This window comes from Parus major, chromosome Z, assembly GCF_001522545.3.
Source record: "Parus major isolate Abel chromosome Z, Parus_major1.1, whole genome shotgun sequence".
Lineage (NCBI taxonomy): Eukaryota > Metazoa > Chordata > Aves > Passeriformes > Paridae > Parus > Parus major.
In genome coordinates, this window is record NC_031799.1 from 15648436 (window position 1) to 15673044 (window position 24609).

The following is a 24609-nucleotide window of genomic DNA, read 5'->3' on the forward strand; positions in this document are numbered from 1 at the left end:
GCTGACCTTCTGTGCCCATTGCTGTACTTGTGAGGACAGCTGTGATGGGGTGACATTCCTCATTTATAGAGCAGGAGCTCAGCCTATGGATGTTCTCACAGACACTGTGTCTGCTTTAGCACAGCTTGCAGGCACTCAATTTGTATGCAGAGAACAGGAAAGGCAAGGGCAAAAAGTCTGGATGTTGCAAGAACATTTTTTAAAGTGTGTTTTTAATACATGCTGTTGCCCCTTCTTGCTGTTTCACCTGGAAGACCTGTAAGAACGTGAAGTGCAGTACCATCACATGCAAACTGGAAGATATTACACTGAAGGGAGAGTACTTTGTGAACGTGTCCACCCAAATCTGGAATGGAACCTTTGCTTCCGTGAGTATCAGCTGCATCTTTATGGAGGATCCAGTACTCAAGTATTTGCAAACTCCTGATATTTTTCAAAGTTCAGTACAGATACCTTACAGTAGAGAAAGACCTTCCTTGACTTTTTATTGGTTTGTATTTTCCCAGATTGAAAACTTGAACCTAAAAGTAGTGAGGCTGCATAATGGAGCTGGTAAAACTTCAGTCCAGCACAGAATCGAAGAATATGCTGTGATAATGCAACCTTCACAGCTGAAAAAAACATTTCTGACATCTGCTAGATTCATTTCTAAGGGAACTACAGTTTCCACAAAACTCATCATAGGACAGCAGAGCACAGTATCATCATAGCCTGTAAAATAATCATGCTTTTAGTTTTTGAACATCACAGCCTACATCGTGATCATTTTAAATCACATCAAAATACCAAAACCCTGTTAGTACTGCCAGTTTTATTTGATATATAAAGTGTGGAAAGTGTCTTTAATTGATTTTTTGTGTTTATTAGAGTAGGTGTCAAAGAATCAGTCCTTGCTTAGAGACCTACAGGATGCTTAAAATATCCATCAATATCTCAGCCTATTTTCAATCACCATGTGTCCTCCAGAATATAACTCATCATGAGTTACCAGACTTTTGAAGTTAGACCATGTTTGCTTTTTAGCTAGGCAACCAACCAAACGATCTTGGAGTCCTGGATTTGCCTAACATGTCAGGAACATGACGCAGTCTCCTTAGTGTGTCTGGCGATTCTTGTGGCAGGTATTGACATTTAACAGCCGGGCTCTTGTCAGCTCCAGCATTCAGCTCTTAAAAGGAAAAGGTCAGGTTGATATTGTTAAATGTGTTGTGGAAGTGGGTGACAAAAAGCATCTGTCTGTCTTTGGAGTTCGTATATTTCTAATCAGCTGGGTCAAGACCATTTGTTAGTGCTGTTAGAAGGTAGAGACCTGAACAAAAGGTTAGTGCCCTCACAAGAAAGTGAGTGGGAATGGTTTGTTTACCATCACTGGCCAATGGGAAGGAAAGTTCATATGTCACAGTTCTCCTCCATTTTGTAATTTTCTATTTGATTGTCGAAATTCAGCACAAATAATCTTGCAAGCACTTGCTCAGTCATGAACATAATCAGCCTTTTAATTTAGTAGCAATCAGCCACTGTCCAAGAAGGATATCAGGCTTGGCAGTACCTGATAAGCAAAGAAAAGATGTGTTTAGGAATTGAGGGGCTTTGAATAGTGCCCAGCTGTGTTTCTAAACTTTTAGGTGTGCAGGACACACCACTTGGGCAGATGGTCACAGTGCAGGGATGCAATAACTCACACTGCCGAGACAGTCAGTTTGGTGTGTTGGCCACTGCAGACCCACAGCTGCCCATGGTACCTGGCCCTGCCACAGAGAAATGCCTGAGGAGGCAAAATGACAGAGCAGGCATTGCCTTTGGCTCAGCTGGAGAGTGGTCCTGTGCTCCCATGAACCTGAGGCCATTCCTTGTGGTGCTGTAGAGGAGCAGCAGTGAATTGTCAGCATCTACACAGCTTTCACCTCTCTTCCCAGTACATCCACAAAGGGAAGTGGGGTCTGGCACAAGGTCCCTTTTCAAATAGAAATTGGCTTAAGATTTTTGTCATCTTCTCTGTTTAAACTGAGAGAGCTATGTCAGAATTTGAGACGAGGAGAGGAACATATCATGAAAGGAAAAAATAAATGAGGAAAAACAGAAGAATTGGATAGAAGTGAGGGCGGGAGGAAGTAAAAGAACATCCAGTTTCCATTTCTCTCAAAGGCCAGAGATATATTCCCATCTGTCCTTTGTTGCTGTGTCTCCTTTTCTCACTGCTCTTTTCCCCATCTCTTCCCTGCTAGCAGTAGTGACAGCTTTGAAATAACTATAAAAAGGGTTACGTAAATAATTCCTTCTGTTTTGCTTGAACTGTATATTACAGAAAAAGAAAAACCAGTTCCTCAATGTCATTGCTAAGTGGATTACTAATATATTGTTACTTTGATTGACATGTTGGCCAGGGAAAAATATAAAAATAATTTTAATTTTCTTAATACTGTAAATTTCTTTTCTGGCTGTGAAGTCTTCATTTCAAGGCAATAGAATCATTTTAGGATATCTGCATTTTAATCAAGTTGCCCTATAACAGAGCTTTACAGTTGTTTTAATTTTCTCTTTCAGTTAATTTTCCAGACATTGCAACTCTCTGCAGAAGCAAAAATTGATACACATAACCCTGAGTTATTTATAATTGGAGAGAATACCCTAACTGTAAGTGATAGTTAAGTATATTTTCTTAACTTCTCTATCTTTGACTGTATTAAAATGATAGTACTTTATTTTCAGTGTCCTTTAGGAGTACATAGCAACTTGATTATGTTGAACTAATGTCTCCTTCTGACTTTATACAACTCCCTTAAGTTATTAAAATGTTTTAATTTCAGTCCACTTCTATATAAACCAGACATAGTTAAAACCTGTCAGTCTCAAATAAATTGTAGAACTCTGAGAAAAAGTCAGCTAGAAATTTCTGAAATTCAGATAGCTTTCTGTTCATGAAAAGATAAAAATTTGGACTTCTTGCTCCAATGGGAGCTTCTTGAGCTCTGGGAAACATGTTCACAAATCTGATTTATAGTCTTACTTACTTCTATAAGTGTATGGTTTGATGTTTCTAAACAAATGTTTGGCAAAAGTCTCCAGAAAATAATCTCATTTGTAAAGGAATGTGGAATATTTTTAGCATTTGTAATAGCTGTCATATGGACAATGTGGACACAGCTAATCTCAAGAGAAGTCTCCACCACTGCTTTATTAGTACAGAATTCTTCTTCCAAGCTTTCTATTTGCTGTATACAAACATAAAAGAACACTGGAAGAATACAGTAGTGCTGTGGTACTGTTGTAATAAAAGAGGACGCCTTTTTTTTTCTCTTAGTCTGTCTTGAGAGGAACACACTTCCATTTGCAGTACTAACTTCAGATTTATTTTTACAGGACATAATAGCCTGTTTTATCCATAAAATAACCAAGGCTATTAAAGAGCAAAATGCAAATTAATAAATGAGTCAAATATCTGTAAGAATGTGCAGCATAGCCCTTTCACAGGTAATAGAGAATTCAATGAAACATACAAAAGCAGTTACAGATTGATCTCTCTCACTGAGTGATACAATCATCATCCAATGCCATTTTTAATCATTGGTTTCTCATTAATCACTCTATTTCTTGTGAAGAACCTCTAAATAAGCTGTTTTGTAATCAGGAAATCCTCCAGTGCTTGAAGTACAAAGGAAGTATGTTTTCACAGAAAAATTACTTGCCAGTAAGTGTTTTAAGTGCTTCAATTTGGCATGGTATTTCTATTAGGAGATGAAACTCATTACTATACAATGCAAATATTCCAGGTAATTGCACAAGCTTCTTAGGTAAGCTCCTAAACCATTTATTAGTAAGTATTTTTCCACATTTGAAGCATGGTACTGCCAAATATACATTACCAGAAGTTCTGTTGGCAATTTCAGGAGAACTAGAATTTAATTATTCAAATGATAGTTGACAAGTAAAAGTTAATTCCTCCCCCAGCCATTGGCACATGTGCAGCTGGGACTTCTGAGGCACCTTTGAGGCAGGCTTTTGGTGACTTCCAGTCTGATCTTTACTCAGTGACCTATTGCTCTGTGAGAAGTCTTGGTAAATGTGCCAGGTTGTGGAGGTACTTTCTCCTTTCAGCAGACAGTTTGACAGTTGGAGTCAGTGCCCAGCAATGCACTTCTTGTCAGGCCAACAGGGATGGTTGTGAAGTGCCCTTCACACTTCCTTGAGGACAGGACAGTGCAGAAGCAAACAGAGCTTATTTCCCTACTTACTTCTCTGTTAATGTAGATGGATGTGGTAGGATTCATCCAATTTAATATCTGCATTAGTCATCCACATTCTTAAACCCTAGACCCTGGAAAGAACAGGTATTTCTGAAATGCAGTTCATCTCATCCTAAAGAAGATCCTGAAAATAACTAGGTTGAATTAGGCTCTTTAAAAAGCCTGTCCTCCTTTGGGAGTCAAGGAACTGTGTTGTAGATGTAACACCAGATGAGTTGAATCCCAGTCTCATGGTGTGTTATTGACCATAGCTTAACTTCAGGAAAGATAATTTGTTCTTGGGCATCAATTTTCCTTTCCAAGTGCCACTTCACTGTTAATCTAATGCAGAAAGCATTACTAGGCAAACTGCATATATTAAATTGGCTTTTTACACTGGATGAACTGGATTGCTGTTTAGCCAAATAAATTAATATTTCCTTGTGATGCTATGTTAGGAAGATGCTTAGGTATTTTTACGTAAAAGCTTTCACATTTTTTTCCAAGTTGGAAAGGACTGCCAGCTGGAGGCCAGAATGTTAACCTGCTAGAATCATCATTATGGCCTTTCAGTTAGAAAATACACAAAGCCATCCTGCCTTGGTGAAATGAATACACATAACCACACCTAGCACAACATTGGAGCTTTCCAAAAGAAATGACTTAAATCACTGAAATGTCAGTCCAGTGCAAGTTTCCCAGAAAGCTTAAGATTAAATTACTCCAGACAAATGCACTGAACAACCACCCTGAGAAAATAAACTAGTGTGATTTGTTTTATCATGTTTCAGGAAGGAAAAAAACCTTTCAGCTAACTGCATGTCGTTCCAAGATTAAATCCAAAAATTTGACAGTTCATAAATATTGCAGCAATGTCTCCCCGAGAAACTCTGTTATATGTAATTATATATTTGGTTATACCTAATCCAGCTAGATAGGGTATCACCTGAAAACTAACTTCCAGACACTGTTTGCTCTTCTGGGAGCTCTCTGTTTGTACTGTTTGTGGTTCAGGAAATGTAGGTGTGCTAGAGGTGCTCCTGTTTGACCCATACATCTTGCAGCAAATTCATTCAGTTGACCCAGGAGAACACAGATCACCTTGAGATCTGTAGTCATTAGTGGTTTCATAGACGGTAGGAACAGCAGGCAAAGGAGCCTGAAGTACCTGCCCAGCAGGAGGACTGGAATTTCAGCAGATGTGATGGTGTCTGGCTTCAGTGATTAGTACTGCCTCCTACAGCTGCCCAGCAGAGATAACAGGCTCTGACAATGCTTGGTGAAAAGTAGTTCTTCTCCAGCAGTCTGATTTTGGGGCTGTACACCAGGCTGCATTCATGTAAACATTCATGTAAATATGGCTGGTTTACACAGTAATGGTGTGTGGAGCCTCTGAAAGGCCTCCTGTTAATGGAGAGGCAGCTGGCAGGAGAGATTGGTTCTCTGCCTGTTGTATATGGCCAAGAGTGATGAGGGCCTCTAGTCCATAGCTGGCACTGCTGTGTGCCACAGTGCAACCAGGCACCCATGGGCACCAGTGAAAGGGCTGTAATTGCTCGGTGTGTTCCAGTCATTGATCCTGGAATATGCGTATTCCAGGCATTCTTTATCTTTGGTTTACAAATCCTGTTATTTGCAGTTAACATTAACTCCTAAGACACAATCTCTCTGCTCTCAGATCCCAGTTACAATAATGAAGCCGGATGAGAAGGCTGAGGTGCCAGTAGGTGTTGTGATTGGCAGCATATTGGCTGGACTCCTCTTGCTGTTGGTACTGGTTGCTGTTTTGTGGAAAGTAAGTAGGTACTTACACTCTTAAAACAAAAAAGGGATAAATACGTTTGGGTTATTTTCTCTGGAACACCTCTTCTCTAGTGTAAGATAAAACCACATCTGCAGTTCAGCGGTATGAATAATACTGCATTGGCATTATACCCTTGACATATTTTAAAAGGGTTTATGAAATGGGTCCTCATAGAAACTGGCAACATGAAGATGATAAATGAGCTGCCAATCATTCAAAACAGGAGCTGTGGCATTTACTTTTTCCTTTCAACACTGCCTTCTTCCATAATATCCCAGCTGCACTCTGAAAACCCATGCTATTCCCAGTGGACAAGGGTGGGGATTACAAACAAGGTGGGAGAGGATATATATTGACCAGATAAAAGAATAGATAAAAGAAAGGGCAAGGACAAAAAGTAAATTACAAAGGTTACATGGAAAAAGGGGATGTTTTTCTGTATGCCAGGGCATTGGTGTTTGAAGTGCTCCTAGGCATCATGGAAATGCCTGTATCTCTGCAGGGAGAAAACTGGCTAATCAGCACTGCTATTCTAGCATTTAGTTGCCTCAGATGGGAGTTCAGGGCCCACCTCCTTTCATTTTAGAGGCAAGAATTGTCTATAAATCAAACTCTATAGCGTATGCATGCACACATGTGCATTTCTACCATCAAAGTATTTATATTTGCTGAGAAATGAACTACCAATCACTGACTGCAACGTGGTGTTATTTTAATACTTCTCACAGCTTGGCTTCTTCAAGAGACAGTACGAGAAAATGACACAGGATATAGAAGATGTTGATGAAATTGCAGAACTCACAAAGGACAAAGACTGAAGATGAGTTATGTGGATAAAGGGGAGATCTGAGCCACCAATAGCAGTTGTGATCAGTCAGTTCTTCAGCTGGAGTGCCTTAAAGCTTAGTAACATTTAAACATTTTTAATGAAAGTGTCTTTATATAGATGAAAATATTTTACAGATTCTACTCTATTGCAAGAGTAACTGCAGGACAGTTTGGTTTTTTCAAAAATGATTTATAGTGCCTTTTCTTGTAAATTTTTGCCTTTCAAACAAACTTAACCCTTAGAACTGGCAGGTCCGGAGTATACAGTAACATACTGTTCCAGCAGTCCTTCTCTTGATCCACTGCAGAGTGAAACAGAAGAATTTATTTCAGATTATTGTGGAACAGCATCAGTTGGTAATTTAGTTGACAAGTACCACATGTGTTAAAAGGACATTTTCTATTAAGTTGATGATGAATGTGTGGTGAATACTGCTTCCAGACTGGGAGAAGAAGAGTAATTTTTTCATTGACTAGCTCCATCCTTATTGTTTAGGAAAATAATTTCCACCAGCAAACCTTTGCTTTAACTAATCTATAAACTGGGAACTGTGTATGAAGATGTCTGTCTGGGTGCTACAGGACAACTGGTTAGGCAAAGTCTTCCAAAAGTTCACCGTATTTCTTGCACTAAGGTCACAACTAAATTACAGAAGGATATTATTTTGGGAAAATACTGCCAAATGGTATGTATAACTGTCTTCTGCATACTTTCTCCCTGAGAAGAAAATATGAATTTCATAATCACTTACAGCATGTTCTCTGCAATGTTATTACTCATTTTCATCTTGAGAAGCACTACCACTACTGTTACACTGGCCTTTACACTCTCAGTCCCTCTGGTATCAGTTTGGCTTTTGACATAAATAGAAAAGACAGTTAAGATCTTGCCTTTAATTCTGTAATGAAAGATTTTGCAAGACTAAGAGCATAGAGTGAATTAAGGGGATAGCTGACTGAGAAACTATGCACGTTTCAAAAGGGGATAGTGAAGATCTAAGCTCTGTAAAATGTTTACTGCACTTACTTCTTTAGCGTCTCAGTGCCCTCCAGGAGACCAAAGTTCAGTACAACCTCCTTACCTGTCACATATTTTTGGTCCCACCTGTTCATGTCTGGATGAAGTTAACTTATGTTTTTTACAGTGAAGTACTGTAGTGCTCTGGAATGAGCTCTAAGCACAACACTTGAGTGACTTTGTGTTGGTTACACACCTCAAGTTTATCACATGCTGTTAAGCTGCCTTTATGATTATAATGAAAGCTCAGACTTATAAAGGCTCATGCTGTAAGACTGGTAACAGTCAGGGGAATTGGCCTTTTGGCTGCCTTTCTCTCTCATGCCTGGCAGTTACAATTGATTGTGAGAGAAGATGTGTTCTTGTATGTACGCTGCCATGCAAGTGAGATTGTTTCCAACCTGAGGTGATTAACTTGAAGAGTAAAACATGCAAATGTGCCTGACTGGAGAACACGAGGTCATGGTTTCTTCCCCTAAAGCTGGATTGTAATTATGCTTAGGCACTTTTCCATTATTTTCTGAGGGACTAGGCTTAAGCACGTTTGAAAGTTTTACTCAGTCCTTTTTAATAGCCAATCAGTCAAAAGCCAACCATCTCTTTGGCAAATAACAGTTCATTTGCAGCAACAGCTGGATTATGATTATTGTAGTTTTATATGTGTTTTGAATTTATTTTGTATCTATAAAATGTTATGTTTTGTTGGTTTTTTTTTAACATTCTGAAAAACAATTCAGATTTTTATATCAATTATCAAACAAGATTCTTGCCATCACTGAGTCTGTGACCAAAACAAATATTTAAAAAGTGGGGGAAAAAATAGCAATTGCATAAATCTAAAGAATAAGCTCCTGACTTGTAATTATAACCTTTAAGGGCAAATGCTCCGAGAGTAAAAATAAATTTTTTTTCTGCCTCAATTCTTACATAAACTTGAGCAGAAAAAAATAACCCCTACAGCCATGTATGTGGGAAGCTCCTACATAATCAGGGTCATGCTCTCCAGAGAAGAGAGAGAATTTCACAATACACCAGATGGTAGAATCTTCAATTTCTGGTGCTGCCTACAAGGGCAATTCAGGCATTGACCCAGATTTCTTTCTTCCACTTCAGTGGCAGGTACAGGTCAATAGCCAATATGAAACTTCTTTGGGGATTTAACAGTTTATCAATCAGGTAGCAATGATTCAATTCACTAGTATTTACTGGGTTATATTTTGACGTGGACAACATGATTCTCCTTCCCAGCCTGGACACAATAATGCTTTTCCAAAAAAAGGGGGAGACATAGCTATGGGTAAGGTTAAGGTATCCTAACCACTCCAAGTAACTAGTTCATTTTTCTTTTGCAATTAATAATTAAATAGATAATTCCATTTTTGTAATGAGTGAGTCTATTGCACTTTTAAGTTGGCACAGTCACAAATAATACTGGAAATATTATGTATATTTTGTATTGTGTGCAAGGGTTTGGTTTGTTTGGTTTTTTTTTTAATTTACTTTTTTAAAGCAGCATGTTTTAAATACTCTGAAATGTTAAGCTTCAGCATGTACTTCTGTTTGTGCTTGCAGCAAGAAAAGTCAGCAATACCTTCAGCAAACTCAAGTTATATCTGATTCTGGTCTTGAAATCTAGCTACTGATTTCCTGAAGTACTAGAATCAAGTTCAAAATCTGAGTTGGTTTTTAGCAGCCTATGTATAAATTTGGGAGGTACAAGAGAGTTTATAATAAAGTTGACTTCTAAAAGCTAGCATGTAAGCTCTATGGGAGCAGGGACTGTATCACTGTGGTGGCCTGTCTGAGGGCCTAACAGCATTACTGCAATAAAACACAAGACTACTGCTGAACTCATGCAGACTAAATGCAGACTCATTTACTTTTAAACAGCACTCTAAAGAGAAGCAATGCTACTGAAAAAGAACGGCATAAAATGGGGCCAAATATGGCTTTGTCCCAGTAGCACACAGTGAGAACCCTAAGGGAATGACTCTGCTAGGTAGACAAAGACACTGCTCTTGAAGTCTTGAAGATCACAGTCAGGAAGGTGACATTACTAGCAAGCTGTACTGTACTGTAACCCAGTTCACATTAGTGCAAAGTATTTGGAAAGCTCTAGCTGAGTAGATGGTGTTAAAACATTACCACGGCCAGGCCTTCCTATAAACATGGGCTTATCATCACTGGCATCTAAAATTACACCCATTCTGCCAGTCCCTGCACTTTATCTATTCACAGAACTGGTTAGCAGTAGCATGTCATGACTCTGGCTCTGGCTACACCCCACCATATGTTGGAAAAACTGAATTCAACTTTTCAGCAGGAACAGTGTGGCAAAATAAGAGAGGGAGGAACTTGGCTATGAATAGAAAGATGACAGGAAGACAGGATTGTTAGAAACTACCACCTGAAAACTACAAACTTTCACAGAGCTTTTTATTAATACTGTCAACTGGTCCATACTTTTTACAGAGTAAAAGATAAGCATGCAGGTAGGCTACCAGTTTTAACTCTTCCATCACACAATATCAGATGAAACTAATCTTAAGGCACAAAACTCTGCCTTTCACCAAGTCTCAGCGTTTTGCACAATTACAAGCCAGATTCCTTATTTGCTGACTTATGTGTGTGCTGGTTTTGACTGGGGAAAACGTACATTTCTTGACAGTAGCTAGTATAGGGCTGTGTTTTGGATTTGTGCTGGAAACTGCTGATAACACAGGGATGTTTTATCTGTCACTAAGCAATGCACACAGGTTCAAGCCCTTTTCTGCTCTTCACCCCACCTCACCAGCAAGGAGGCTGGGGGAGCATAGGAAGGTGGGAGGGGAGAAAACTGCGACAACAGGCATTCAGAGTGTTTGGTTTTTGTCTTCCCAAGCCACTGTCACATGCAGTGGAACTCTGCTTTCCTGGGGTTGACTCAACCTGCCTGCCAATGGGAAGTGGTGAATGCATTCCTTATTTTGCTTTGCTTGAATGAGCAGTTTTTTACTTTCCCTATTAAACTGTCTTCCATCTCAACCCATGAGATTTCTCACTTCTCCTATTCTTTCCCCCATTCCATGAGTGGCAGAGTGAGTGAATGGCTGGGTTAAAGCACATCCAAAACTGAACTACAACAAAAGCTTGAAAATTAAAGACTAAAAAAAATGAAGGTATGAAAATGCATCTCAAAATCTATAGCTAATTGTCTCAATTTTTTGTTGCCTGTAAAAATTAATTAATTCATTTTCACAGCTTTAGAAAAGTTGAGTCCTATATTTCAAGCCTTTTTATTCTCAGTTAATTGGTCAATTATTTGTATGTCATCAAAGGCTTTAGTATGCTAGCAGTTTTAAAAATGTACTTGCCTCTTAAAATAGTCAAAATGCAACTTTTATAAAAAGAACTGCAATAAAGTTACATCAGGATGCTTATTTTTGTAACACTTGATAAGGTCAAATTTTATGGTGTGTTTGTCAAAAAACATGCCTAAGGTATTCAAAGAAACTGTTCCTGAACCAGCCTCTGAACTCTTTTCAGTCACCTCCACAGGACACTTAATTGTACTTAATGGCACTTAATGCTCAAGACTATTTTTCACACAGCATTTTTAGAGGGAAAGAGCACCACTGTCTGCTTTAACATAAAATTTGATAATAATTAGATTTAGCAGTTCTTTCTTTTTAATGCGTCTGAAGCAACAAATGAATGTGCTACTCTACAACTTACTTGGAACAGCTGTGCATAAAGTGAGTAGAGAGAAAGACCAAAAATCTTGTTCAAAGTTGAGCAATCTAAAGGCTTCATTCTTGAGTGCAGCAGTGGCTCTTTCACAAGCAAGAGCTGAAGTAAGGGCCTGTTATTTCCCAGCATGGCCAGCACCTGTGCGGGCCAGGAGCCACTCCCCCTGCTCAGCCATCTCGGCTGCCATCTCCTGGGTAGGCACCTTATAAAACAACCCCCTTCCTCCCCTGCCCCGTTAGTCCATGACAATCCATCACTTACTGTTTTCATTGTATGGATCAGGCTGAGCTTCTCTTGAGAACAGAGCACAATGCTCAAAATCAGGAAAGGAAACTCTTAAAATCAATCAGTGCTGGATGTTCAGCCAGACAAAGGGGTGGATCAGTGTATTCAAATTTTGCCAGCCAAGACTAAGGGATCTTTTCAGAAGGACAAATTATCACTCCAAAGACATGCACTTCCCTTCCACAGACAGCCTTCATCTGCCAGATCTCTACAGGAATCACATGGTGACCCTCTGGGTTTGCAGCATTTGTTTCTGGGAACATCCGTACCAAAGCCACCAGCTCAACACAGCTAGTCTCATGGAGAGGTGGGATTACCCTTCCCTACGGACAAGGAAGAGAAACAGCTGGACTCATTCCAGAAAGCTGGGTCTTCCTTGTAGACAGACAGATCTGCAATTATCTATCATCCCACTCAACAGATCTCACCATAACACAGAATAGCCCTCATCCAGCACTAGTTCTGTATGTGTGGACAGCAGGACATGTGCAGCCACATCTTTTCCTAACACACAGTGAGACACAGCTGGGATTCATTCCCTGCCCTGGTAATTTGGAAAAACTTCTGGGTCACTTCAGACACAGCTTAAGCACTTATCTTAGAACACAGTAATCTGCCCTTTTATGATAATACTGCCCTAGCAGAGAGGGTAGCCCTACAAAGGGAGACAGAACACTGAGTTCAGAGCATGGACTTAAATTTCAGTGAGATACATTTTACCTCTAATTAGCACACCATCCCTCCCAGAGACATTTCCATTTCGCTTTTACATGCCAGCTAAAGAACCCGAAGTTACACAAGACTGATACATCATTGTTCCAGAACAAAGCAGTACTTGCCTCATGCACAGCTAGGGACAAAAAATGACATTTCATTGTCTTTACCATGGCAGCATACACACATTGTAACACTCAGCTGTGACTCAGTACAACATCTCTTCCATTCATTGTTCCTGGTCACTGTGGGGAAGTACACAATTATTCTCTCTTCTTTTCTGCACCATCCTTCCCAGCTGCATTGCTGATGGGGAAGGTGCACTTAAGGTCACCCTGGAGAAATCTTTCAGGAGTCTGCAGCACTAGAAAGGCAATAAAGGGACACTTCTGCAACTCAGGAATTACCCCTGATCATAGGCACCCAAGTAGAATTTAACGGATTTAAGTACCACTGTTTTTCTGTATGAGAGCCCAGCACTAGTATGGAAGTACTGTGTAAGTTTTACTTCATTCACAAACTATCCACTGAAAAACAAGCTAAACATTTATTTTTTTTTAATTAATACACTTATTAGTTGCATGGTGTCAGCAAACATGAACATAGAAAAATTAACACCAAATATGAAAAAATTAATGTATTTATCTTATAAAGTGAAAAATAATTTTCACAGAGTGATTGTGCTCAGTATTCTGTACAAATTCCCAGTAAAAATGACATTCAAACAGCAGAGGGCTTCTCTCCAGCCTCCAAAACAAAGGAAAACTCAATCTTGTACTTGATTAGCTCTGCCTAGATAATAGGGCCCACATGGTTTCTAGAGTGTGTATCTGTAAGCACGCAAGGAGCAGCTGCTGTCCTGCAGAGGAAGAAATGACTTCCACTGAGGAAAAGTGCATCAATTTGTTAATAAGCACAGTTTAACTATGTTTCTGCCTGATGCTGTATGTTTCCTTACAATTTACTTAATTCAGATACAGTAACTAAGTATTAAAAGTGATTAAAACACCCGTAGGAAAAAAGATCATCACCTACTGTCCTGATTTTACTTTGTGCAGCTAGAAGTTGTTAGATTTTTTCTGCAGACACAATAAAATGGAATATACAGCTGAGGCTTCACTGTTGTGTGATACAATGATTACAGAATCAACAACTGGGTTGGGTTGGAAGGACCCTTTACAGACCATCTAGTTGTAATCATCCTGCTATAGGCTGGGACACTTTCCACTAGACCAGGTTTCTGAGAGCCCCATCCAGCCTGGCCTTGAACATTTCCAGGGATGGGGTATCCACAGCTTCTCTGGGCACTATGTGCCAGTGCCTCACTACCCCCTTTACTACAGTGAAGAATTTCTTCCTAATAGCTGATCTAAGCTACACTCATTTCAGCTTAAAGCCATTCCCCCTTGTCGTATCAGTACATGTTGTGAAAATTGCCCCCCCAAACTTCTTGTAAGCCCTCTTTAAGCACTGAAATTTGATGTAAGATTTCCCTGGAGCCTTCTACAAGTTGAACAACCCCAGCCGTCAGCCTTCACAGGAGAGGTATTCTAGTCCTCCGATGAACTTAATGGCCCTCCTCTGGACTCATTCCAACTACATTCATATTGCATAGAGGACCCCAGAATGGGATGCAGGGCTCCCTAGGAGCCTGTGTCCTCTCCTGAGGGCACAGCAGAGGAGCAGAATCAAACCCTTTGACCTGCCAGCCCTGCTGCTTTTGATGCAGCCCAGGACAGAGCGAGCTTTCTGGGCTGCAAGTGCACATTGCCAGCTCATACTGAGCTTTTTTTGCTCACAAACACCCTCAAGGGTTTCTCTCCAGGGTGTGTCTTGATCCATTCTCCCTCCAGCTTGTACTTGTGCTTGGGATTGTCCTGACTCGGGAGTATGACCTTGCACCTGGATTATAAATAACTATATTTGATATAGGGAAATATATATGAGCAACTGAGCAAATAATTTAGCGTTACCTTATTTCCCTTTGCTTGTATCTACCTCGTCTACACAGATAATGACGACTAGATAAAACTGCCTCTCAGCATTAACAGAAATGCCATACACAATGGGACCTCAAATTCTTAGCATCTAAATACTACCATAGAACAGTAGAATAACAAATAAAATGACCTTGCTCAGACAGGTAATGTTATTTCCAGGCATATCATGTCAGTTCATTTAACTGGTTTTCAAAACAGTAACAAGAGAAAAACAGTAGTAGAGATTAAATTTTGAATGTGAATATAAATGCATATATAAATTGCAGTAAGTTCAATAAACTCCCTTTTCTTTGAAAAACTATTCCATTTGATGTTTTTTTAATCCCTACACATTTTTTACAAATTTACACATAAATTGCTGTAACTAATTACACTATAGTTGTGTATTTGTAATAATAACTGGTTTGGAGGTTTTTTCCTCCAGTACCACACAACTACACAACCAAAAAGTCACCCTCAAAATTTTGTCTAGACATCATTAAGTAATTACAGGTTGGTGTGTTATTGCTATGGCAATTTTTTTGCTGGTAGAGTAATATCTTTAAATCAATCTCTATCCATATTTCTTAATGCAATGGCCTGGTAATATCATCTGCACAGTAAAAACCTTTCTGTGAGACAAAGCTACTGGAATATAAGCACTACTAAAAAGTTAATAACTCTGGGGTATAGTTTGTATTTTCTTCTCTGTCTGTACTAAAACAGTTCATCTACTTCAAATATCTTTCATGTTACAAGAATGTCAGAATAGCGTAAAGCTTGCAAACTTAAGTCTTCAGTCATAGAAAATTAAATCTCTCTGAACTTCAAGATTAAAAAAATGCAATTGTCCTATGGTGACCTCCCATGCAGTCAGAGAACACAGACTACCAAGGTAAAAGCATTAAAGTAGTATTCATCACAGAGTAGTCTAAACACCTTGCAACAAAGAATTTTAGGGAGGATTCTTTTAAAAACTGACTCCGCGTTAAAAGGCACAAAAAGGCAATTCCAAAGGAGAGTCAGGAACACCTAAAACCCCTCATTAATCCTCCATAATCTCACTCAGTCCAAACTAAATTATTGAGATTGAAACATCTATTAGAACTGTTTAGAAACATAGAGATTCTCTGTAAAAACTCAAACTTCATTAGGAAGAGTAACACTTTATTTTCAAAAGAGTACAATTATTTTTCTGAATTTGCCCAAAAGCATTCCTTGTTTTCTTTCCAAGAATATTCATCCTCATAAATCTCCTGTAATACAAACAAAGAATGGGAAATGTTGTGAGTCTGCTACATACAGCTACAAACCAGGCCAAATAAGTCAACACCCATCCCACTATTATTTACTGATCACAACAGGACTGCACAGCCCTTGGCTGATAAGCAGAAGAGAGGGCAGCACCCTTAGAACACAGGGACTTAGCTGAATCCCAGGCTAATACCCAATGAATTTAAAAGGGCCCACCTATGCTGAAATGAATTCAACAAAAAGATCTAGAAGAAATTATCTAATTGCCATAATGTAAACAGCATATATGCTGCTACATGAACCTACTGTACCATCATTTTGTTATGAGAATTTAGATGTAACAAAATGCCAATATTAAAATAAAAATTTCATTAATACACTAAATACAGTAATAGATCTTAAGGACAGACTGGATTACCCAGCTGCAGTACAGTCCTAAGCAGTAAATTCTGAGTCCCTGATTATTCATTCTGAGAGAACTTCCATCTCCTCAAGGAGGTATCAGAAAAGTGGAGTAATCTGGGGGATATCACTGTTAACCACACGCCAAGTTCTGCCAGGGAGAGAAGGCAGAGATAATGCTCGTTACTTGCATTCAACACTGTTACACAACAGGGCTCTTTCTAGACTTGGGCTGGTTTCTCCACACACTGCTGTATGCCTGTACTAGCTTTGGAACTTCTGCTCGTGACTTCATTGTGTGCTATTGCTTAGTGTTCTCATGGCCACAGCAATGAGGGGAAAAGAGAAAGGTAAGAAATGCTCCTTTTACTTGCAAACTGCAATGCTGTCCAAAGCAAAATTGACTCAAATTCTTCCACAAGCCTGTGCAGAACTGAATTTAACTACTCAAAAGAGGAGAGCTCAGGCCTCCTTTGCTTTCACCCTACAATGCCTTCAAAATAAAGAAGAGCTGGATGGTACAGGTACAGGAGAACCTTCCAGATGCTCTACCTACCATATATGAGCTTGACTGTGATAGAGGAAACTCACTGGTGCTGGACACTGACAACCCACCAGGAGCAGCTGCTGCCTGTAATGCTGCTAAGGCAGCCCAGACATCTAAGACAAGGATAGGACTAAATTTTATTTTGTCCCCAAAACATACCTTTTTCCATATTGGGACGGATGCTTTTAAGGTATTGATGCAGTACATTACAGCTTCAAGGGATTCTGCTCTGTGTGGAGAGGAGGCTGCAATAATTACACTTGCTTCAGTTATTGGAACCACGCTAGGGAGAGAAGAGGAACAACAGCAGCTTTAGCTAACACTTAACATCAAGAGCACCCAAAAGTTGTGGCCATGTCACGTCAGTGTTCTGGCCACATGCTCTCCTGACTCATTCATACTGAGCAAGTGTCAAACCACATCCAAAAGATTATACACTTTTAAAAAGAAAGAAAACCATAACCAATATCACTACCAGATGTTAGAATTCCACACTTCAGAATAAATAAACCCACCAGACATGGGCTTTTTTTTTCCATTCTTTCTTTTTTTACAATTAAGCCTATGGAATTAAGAGGGGGAAATTGTTAACTTGTAACAATGCATAGGAAACTCACTGGAAGCTGGCTTAATAATGAACAATAACAAGTTAGAACAGCCAGTTCTTATCTAATAACCTAACAAATCATCTCAGTTTGCACAAGAATTTGCAAAAGAAAAAAATTAAGTGGCTGACACTGTGCAGATTTTGCAAAGAAAGTAATTTTTTGATGAATTCTGATTTTAGATTCTGAAGTTTCCTACTTGGTGTATTGTGTTAAACTTAACAGAAACACAAGGTTCTGTGTTTCTCCTTGCAACTGTAGCATTCCCAAAACCTACCTCCCAATTCTCCCTCTATAGTAAGACTCCTTCAGCACAGTCCACAGGAAGAAATCTCAGCCTAAATACTTTGAGTTGCTCTCATGACAGCCACCCTCTCTGTTGACTGTAGAAGGAAATCTAGAGAAACTACCCCTCAGGCCTTGTATCTTACTTACCCTTTGCAATCACATCCCAAGTTCCTTTAGGATTTCAGCAAATCCTGCTAGTTTCAGCAAGAAATCTTCCCTGAACTGGGAAGGCCCAAGAGTATGTCAGACACTAGTATTCTATGTTTTGAATCAAAAGGAAAATGCTTATCCAAGACTCAAGGAACAACAGGAGGTTCTCCCACAAAAATGGCTGACAATTACTATGCCCCACAGCGTAAGCTTTCAGACTTTTTGTAGCATAAATAGACTTAAATCTCACATTAAGAACATTCTGTAGCCCGTCAACAGGAGAGAGAAGAAAAAAAAATAAAGTGCTGCCAACTTCACACCTTTTAAAAATAACGAACAAAATAAATCAAGAACCTCCCCTTCCCTGGAATGAAGTATCTCCCCACTCTCAAAACATCACATTAGCATCAAAGATCCTGCCTGGCTGTGTGGACTCCAGCAAACCCTACCAATAAACACATTTTTGAAAACAAATTTTTGAAACTTAGCTCCAGAGCAAGAGCTTGATCCAGGAGCCAGCTTTGCTGTACTATGGTTTCTAAACACTCCTGCAGGTTCTGCAACTAGGTAAGCACAGCCATGCACCTGACAAGTATTGATGCTCCAGTTGCAGAAGAATGGGATTTCAGCATACATACCCAAGTCTATGGTGCACTGCAATATGTTTGACTGAAGGCCATTTCTGTCTAACATCTCTGCAGATTTTCTTTATTTCAGTCTCTGCCATTGAAGTATATGCTTCATATTCTAAGTGAATCACTTTTTTTCCTTCAAAATTATTTCTTGTAGTACCTAAACAAAAATTATCAACTAAAAGCACTGAGTAAATGAACACTTTTTTATATTGTATCTTTATAATACACATTGTATATTATATCAATATAGAGTAAAAACCCAGGATCTCTTGCTATGGTCAAAGTCAGCACTGCACAAATATAAACAACCTCCTCTAATCATGGCTGCATAATGAAAGCATTTGAACAAGATAAATCTTTACTATAAAAGGAAGAATTTAGTTTACACATTAGAGGTCTGCAGTCCATAATGCCCAAGGCTGGGATATCTTCTGTGGTAACTGCTAAGGTTCTAAAATGGCACTGGCCCAAGTAATTTTTAAATTCCCAGTATTTAGGAGCCTAGTAGCACTAGGGTTTAAGCACAAGGAAGTTTCATATGTGTGCCATGTACATTAACCACTCGACACAACTACCAGCCTGACTTTCACCAGTCCATTGGTAGAATAGTATTTCACTTTCAACTAAGACCTGAGTAACAGGACCTTGCATATTGGTGTGGATATGAGGTTGGCATAGCCACAATATCCCATTTCCCACCCTGAACAAGTTGTATGCCAGGGGACAGGAGAACAACTCCCAGGCAGTTCTGTACTCCAGAGCTGCTGTTCTGTTCAGTCCTACAATAGCCATACCAGCCAGAAAGCTTCACACCACTTTAGCCCTCTGCAGGTATTTAAGAGCTGCCATGGTCTTGCTCTAATAATTCAGAATCTGTTTCCTAAACATCCTGGGCTCAGCCCAGGAACTGATTTATTTGAGAACTACAAGTCTGGGATGTGGACAACATAGGTTCCATTTATTAGACCATTAACATATACAGAGACTTAGCTCACAAATATTAAACTCACCAATGAACAGAGACACTGCCCCACAGTATGGCGAAACAACCAGCTCTGACACTTCATCTACAGACAGCTTTTCAAACTTGAGCTTGATAAAATCTTTTGGCACATCTTCGCTTTCTTCCATATCGCACTAGGAAAGTTGAAACCAAACAGACTCTGTTGTTGCTCCTGGAGATACTAGAATCAGCCAACTGCTTTTTATCCAGTGCCGGTGCCACAATTTATGCACAACACAGGCACTATCTATTTGCCCAAGAGACCAGTCTACATGTGAACTTCACTTCTCTGCAGCCTGGCTGAGAGAATATTAACTGCAAATTACAAGGAATGACTTGGTTTTATTGCATATATATTTCTTTCTCGTTAGAAAGTCTGGTACAGTGGGATGAAACTAATTAGCCTGGGGCCCTGGTTTAACAGTACATTCAACCAGCACAGACCACTGGTAAATCTGTGCTGATATTGTCAGTCCCTCCTACTTATCTTATCAAAACCAACAGTTTAAAACATGGATTTCTGATAAACATGGATTAGAATTCTAATCCTAAAATTGAGTATGCTCTCCAGGACGCTTAGGACTTCATACTACCAGTCTGTTACAGACACACAAGGGACACTTTTAACTTTTCTGAATAGAAACCAGTCATCACCAGTCATCAGATCACCTAAGAATGAGAAATATTTCGATCAGCAGCAATGGAACAAACTGCAATGAATAGACAGACAGGCACTTGAAAGCAGGCAAAGAAACAAAGCTATTCTAAGGACACCTTTTTAACAGCAACAAACAAACAAAATTTCTGAGCAACAGTCAATTATTTTTATTATATTATCTTTTCTGTTAAAAAGTGGCAGGATATTTTTCATTATTGTATTTAGGCAAGCCAAGTTTCCACTGGTAGGAAGAAATAACCAGGAAAGAGTAACAGGACCTAAAACCCAGATTCAAAGCAATGCCTGACCTCTCTGAAAAGTGTCTTCCATTTACTGCATACATGTTAATCATTTACTGGTGCACTGGCATATAGTTTCTGCTCAGCACAACTGCACTCTCCAGACAGAAACACAAGTTGGGCTCTCTCAAATGAGTACTGGGGTGGCAGGAGAGAATTGCAATCACATCTTCGGACCTAAACAAGAAAAGGTTCTTGTAACATCACACAGAATTCATGAGCTGCTTTAGCACAGGCTTACACTCCACAGGAAACCAGGCAGTAAGTGATACCTACCTAATAGAACCAGGGAAGGTTCAGCCTCCACTAATTGGTGGGATGATGGCAACCTCGTCTCCAGGCTGCAGGACCAGCAGCTGATCTCCAAGAAGCACGTACTCCTGCCGAACGGCAAATACCACTTGATCTCGGATGACAGCAAGCCTGAGGGGGATTGGCAAAAGCACAAATAGGTTTCCAAACAATGTTTGCATTTAACCATGAGATTTCACTGAACAGCAAACTGGTCCACAGTCTAGGGCAGCTGAGGTAAAAACCACTGAGACTTACACAACTTTGCTTCCAAGACACTGTCAAAAATACAACCAACACCAACCTCCTAATCTTGGATTTTCTTGTAGTGGCCAAGAAGAAACAAGATCAGTATAATTTTCAGAAATCAAGATTTAGATTTTTCATAGGCCTATGTCAGAACAAACTAATGCATACCAGACCCACCTCAGAAGCTTACAATGAAAAAGTTGGTAACTCTAGAGATAGCAACCATCTAGTTTGGGATTAGAAGGAAATACTGTCTTGATGCAGTATGATTTGACTAGACCAATTTTCTTGCACAACAAGAAGCATTGTGGCATGCTGTTCATGAGATCTCATGAAAATTCAGAGCCTCAGAGTTGCTCTTGTTGTGTGTGCTCGTACTTTAGTAGGCTTTAGGTCTTTTGTACTAACAGGTCTGAAATCTACCATTGATAAGGAGTGGCCACAGAACTAAGACAGCAAGTGTGAATTGTCTTCTGGTGGATCTTCTACATATTTTTTTACATGAGATATTGCCATGAGAGTTCATAGCTCTGGATATCATGAGGCAGGAAATCATCTCCATGACTAAGTGCAATTACATAGCAAGCATGAGGGCTATAGCAGTAAGACAGAAGAAAAAAATAATTGCATTTTTCTTCAGATGGTGAAGGCATGATAACAGTTCTTGTTTGAGACTACAAAATCTAGCACAGCCAGCTCAGCTGTATTGCCTAGAAACAAGTAAGCAGACCAAAAGAGTACAAGTAAAAATCATCTTGTTTCCTACCAGCCAGATAGATAGATGAAAGCAGTCAAGGCACAGGCTAAGCAAAACAGTAGCACTGATTCAGAGAACAGACTGAAGGGAAGGATTGTATGAAAGCAAAGAAAGCCACTAAAGAACTGTGCACAACCATGGAACTGAAGTGCCCATTAGAAGGATGGGCACTAATTAAAGTCCCTTGCAAGCTAATTAGTTGGGGAAAATGCATGAAACAGAAAAGCACTGTCAAGTACGCTCAAGATGCAATTTGAATATCCGTTAGCAATGTGAATAGAAATCTGTGGTCAATGCCCTACAATTATATTGAGTTTTTCCAGAAAAGCTAGGAACAGAAGCATTTTTCAAGAAGGCCGCTGTGAAGTAACTGCAAATGCAAATTGTACTGCCCCAAGTCATCATTCATAAAAGGACAAAGTTGACAAATTATGGCAAAATGACCAACAGTGCTGCTGCTGCTTCTGACATAGACAAAAAGGCTGCAAAGTAAAATTTACACAATTCCCTACTGCCTCTCGCACCCAAACACACTTTATTTCAATTCTCTGTGAGCAAAAGGTGCCTAGCACAGCATTTTGTGAATAGTTTCTCACTTGAAAACAGATACTAGTGTTAAATAGTTCATTTTTTTCATAGTCTTTGAGAGTATTTTACTGAAGAAAGGTTGTGCCTAAAGGAAGACTTGGACCCCTGAATCCAAAGTTACAGAAGTTCCAGAGTACTGAGCACTAATGCTGAAGACTACAACCTCTCTTACAACCTTACTCTTTTTTTACCCCCTTCTATCCCTCCAAAATGTTGCATCTTTGTCCATCAGATTTGTTCTTGACAGGACTGAGCACCTTCTCTCAGCTTTAAACAGAGGGGACATTTCTGTTAGCACCCCCAGGAGCACCAATGCTTCAGAGGCCCTTAGAGCACACACAGTGCTTTCTCAGGACCAGAATCCTTACAAAATGCAACCAGCAGCAGTGTGCATCTTTTTCAGAGCATTAAAGTGTCTGAACACATTTGGTGTGTGAGGGCTGAGTAGCTGGAAGCCAGTGAGGAGCTTCAGTTCCCTTCCTGACCTGCCTTGTAGAGTGTTTCATAGGTTCAGACCAATGGCTTACAGTACAGTTAATCAAAGAATCAATTAAGTTTGAAAAACACTCTAAGATCATCAAGTTCAACCTATGACTGAACATCACCATGCCAACAAGACCATGGCACAAAGTCCAATCTTTCTTTAAAAACCTTCAAGGACAGTGACTTCACCACCTCCCTGGTCAGCCCATTCTAATATCGAAGCATCCTTGCAATGAAGAATTTCATCCTAATGTCTAACCTAAGCAATTGGAAAAACCTGCATATTATCATTTATTTCTTATTTATTGTCCTGGCTGTGCTTGATCCCTCCTTGCAACATCTCACCTTCTCTCTCCACAGACTATTAATGGGGTAGTTTTCAAGCTACCACATCACAGGCCTCCTGGACAATGGGCCACGTGTACCTCTCAGGTCCAGTTTTGGATACATCTCCTGCACCCTGGTCTTTCCAGGTAGTATACATGAATCTACAACACTTCCAGCTGCACAAAACACAGAACCCTTGGTGCAGGTTACCAAAAGAACGTAACACCACTGTTTTTCTGCTGTCGAAGTACTGCTGTGCGTTCCAGAGCAATGCTGAACACCAAATTTGTATAAAAAAAATAAATAAATAATAATAAAAAAATCCAACCACGTTTCTTTGTGCACCTCAAGGGTAACTTGCTGCATACCTGGGGTGGACCTTGACGATCTCCTCCCAGAGCTGCAGAGAGGTGATCTCCCGTGGCACCGAGAGGGTCTCAGAGCGCAGCCCCGCCAGCTCCGCGCTCCTGGCGAAATACAGCACCGAGACCTGCCCAGGGAACAAACAGCGCTCAGCGCCGCGGGGCCTGCCCAGAAAACCGTTCCCAAAATACCAGCACACAGCCGGAACCAGAGCGCCAAGCTTTCCCAGGCATTTCTCAATGCCGATCGGCTCTGCCGCGTCTCTCCTGCCCCGGCTGTCAGGACAGCGGGGGAAAGGCGGAGAAGGCGGGGGGCGGTGAGTGACCGCGGATCCGCGCAAAGCGCCCGCCGCCCAGGCCGCTCCCGCTGCCCGCCGAGGCCAGGGGCAGTTGGAGCCCCGCTGTCCTGCCCGCCACCGGCCGAACGGCCCCCGGGGTCGCCGGCAGGTCGCACCTACCTGGCAGCGCATGGAGCCACCGTCCCGGAGCGAGCTGCCCTCCGCCACGGGCCCACGGCGGCGCCTGCGCCCGGGCGAGCGGCGCCGGGCCCGGACCGCCCCCTGCGGCCTGGCCGGGCCGCGGGCCCGCTCCGGCTGCCGGCCCGGCAGCGTGGATTCCTCCCCCGTACGGGTGGTGGCGAAGGTGGGAGAGACTTCGGCTTTGCCCCAAAATTCAGGGTGCAGTGTTGGGAACAGCACTTTACAAGCCGGATTTTCAGGGGGACTCAGCAGCCCCGCTGCCATCGGGATTGCAGATGTTCACAAACATAACGCGTCCACAGCCTTGCACCTTTTGAACATCTGCTAAGTGCGCAGGACAGGTATAGCTGGGGTGTGAAAGCCACGGATCCGTTTCAGTGCTGACACAGGATATCAGGGTTAGGGCCTGTTTCACCTCTGTCTGTAGTAACTGAGCGTGGAAGGACAGCAGGGTGGAACAGCGCTGGCTCTCCCCGGGGAGTGAACAGTGACACGGCGTGTGTGGATGAAGTGCTGCCGAGGCACCCACAGCAATTGTTCCACGCGGCATAACTGTGTGCCAAAACTATTCCTTGTGAGTGGCTAGGGTTATTTCTATATTGTATGCCTGGTGAGACTCATAACCTCACTGCAATAATGGAGGAGCTCCTCT

The 24609-nt window shown here is 40.8% G+C and overlaps 3 protein-coding genes across 14 annotated transcripts in view; 1 reads left to right on the top strand and 2 right to left on the bottom strand.

Moving 5' to 3' along the window:
• Positions 1-9727, top strand: part of ITGA2 (integrin subunit alpha 2) — a 68427-nt gene extending 58700 nt beyond the window's left edge. For 4 of the 5 annotated variants that reach the window (XM_015652895.2, XM_033520609.1, XM_033520611.1 and 1 more), the window contains 4 exons: positions 255-368; positions 2545-2634; positions 5902-6018; positions 6756-9727. In XM_015652895.2, coding sequence (XP_015508381.1) covers positions 255-368; positions 2545-2634; positions 5902-6018; positions 6756-6845 — 411 coding nt within the window. In that variant the 3' untranslated portion in view covers positions 6846-9727. Of the gene's footprint in view, positions 1-254; positions 369-1023; positions 1537-2544; positions 2635-5901; positions 6019-6755 lie in introns of those variants that run through there. The other variant, XM_033520612.1, reaches the window with a different exon arrangement.
• LOC107216192 (molybdopterin synthase sulfur carrier subunit-like) lies at positions 6948-24247 on the bottom strand. 8 transcript variants are annotated; one of them, XR_004500535.1, is made up of 9 exons: positions 23937-24236; positions 23485-23606; positions 20698-20844; positions 20431-20598; positions 19472-19598; positions 18465-18618; positions 17824-17898; positions 16943-17066; positions 6948-7157 (listed from the first exon to the last, which is right to left on the bottom strand). XR_004500535.1 is itself a non-coding variant. In XM_033520613.1 (4 exons), exons 1-3 carry the CDS (start codon positions 24219-24221, stop codon positions 20718-20720), a joined length of 534 nt encoding a protein of 177 aa, XP_033376504.1. In that variant the 5' UTR covers positions 24222-24236; the 3' UTR covers positions 20266-20598; positions 20698-20717. The 8 variants fall into 8 exon arrangements, 1 of the variants encoding a protein (XP_033376504.1); XR_004500534.1 differs by lacking the exon at positions 17824-17898 and having other exon boundaries at positions 20431-20615; positions 23937-24247; XR_004500532.1 differs by lacking the exon at positions 17824-17898.
• On the bottom strand, positions 15727-23764 carry LOC107216193 (molybdopterin synthase catalytic subunit). The gene is made up of 6 exons (XM_015652897.2): positions 23485-23764; positions 20698-20844; positions 19472-19598; positions 18465-18618; positions 16943-17066; positions 15727-15836 (listed from the first exon to the last, which is right to left on the bottom strand). The coding sequence occupies exons 3-6, from the start codon at positions 19590-19592 to the stop codon at positions 15768-15770; spliced, it is 468 nt and encodes a 155-aa protein (XP_015508383.1). The 5' UTR covers positions 19593-19598; positions 20698-20844; positions 23485-23764; the 3' UTR covers positions 15727-15767.
• Positions 24248-24609: the final 362 nt, after the last annotated feature.

Bases quoted from the DNA above. Each gene is read 5' to 3' on its own strand.
- LOC107216193 (XM_015652897.2), bottom strand. From the start codon at position 19,592: ATGGAAGAAAGCGAAGATGTGCCAAAAGATTTTATCAAGCTCAAGTTT. The intron at 18,619-19,471 runs GTGAGTTTAATA...ATTTTTGTTTAG, and splicing joins GGCAGTGTCTCTGTTCATTG to GTACTACAAGAAATAATTTT. The intron at 17,067-18,464 runs GTATGTATGCTG...TTCTCTCCCTAG, and splicing joins GCAGTGCACCATAGACTTGG to CGTGGTTCCAATAACTGAAG.
- LOC107216192 (XM_033520613.1), bottom strand. From the start codon at position 24,221: ATGGCAGCGGGGCTGCTGAGTCCCCCTGAAAATCCGGCTTGTAAAGTG. The intron at 23,607-23,936 runs GTAGGTGCGACC...TTCCCTGGGCAG, and splicing joins GTGGCTCCATGCGCTGCCAG to GTCTCGGTGCTGTATTTCGC. The intron at 20,845-23,484 runs GTATGCAGCAAG...AATCCCCCTCAG, and splicing joins ATCGTCAAGGTCCACCCCAG to GCTTGCTGTCATCCGAGATC.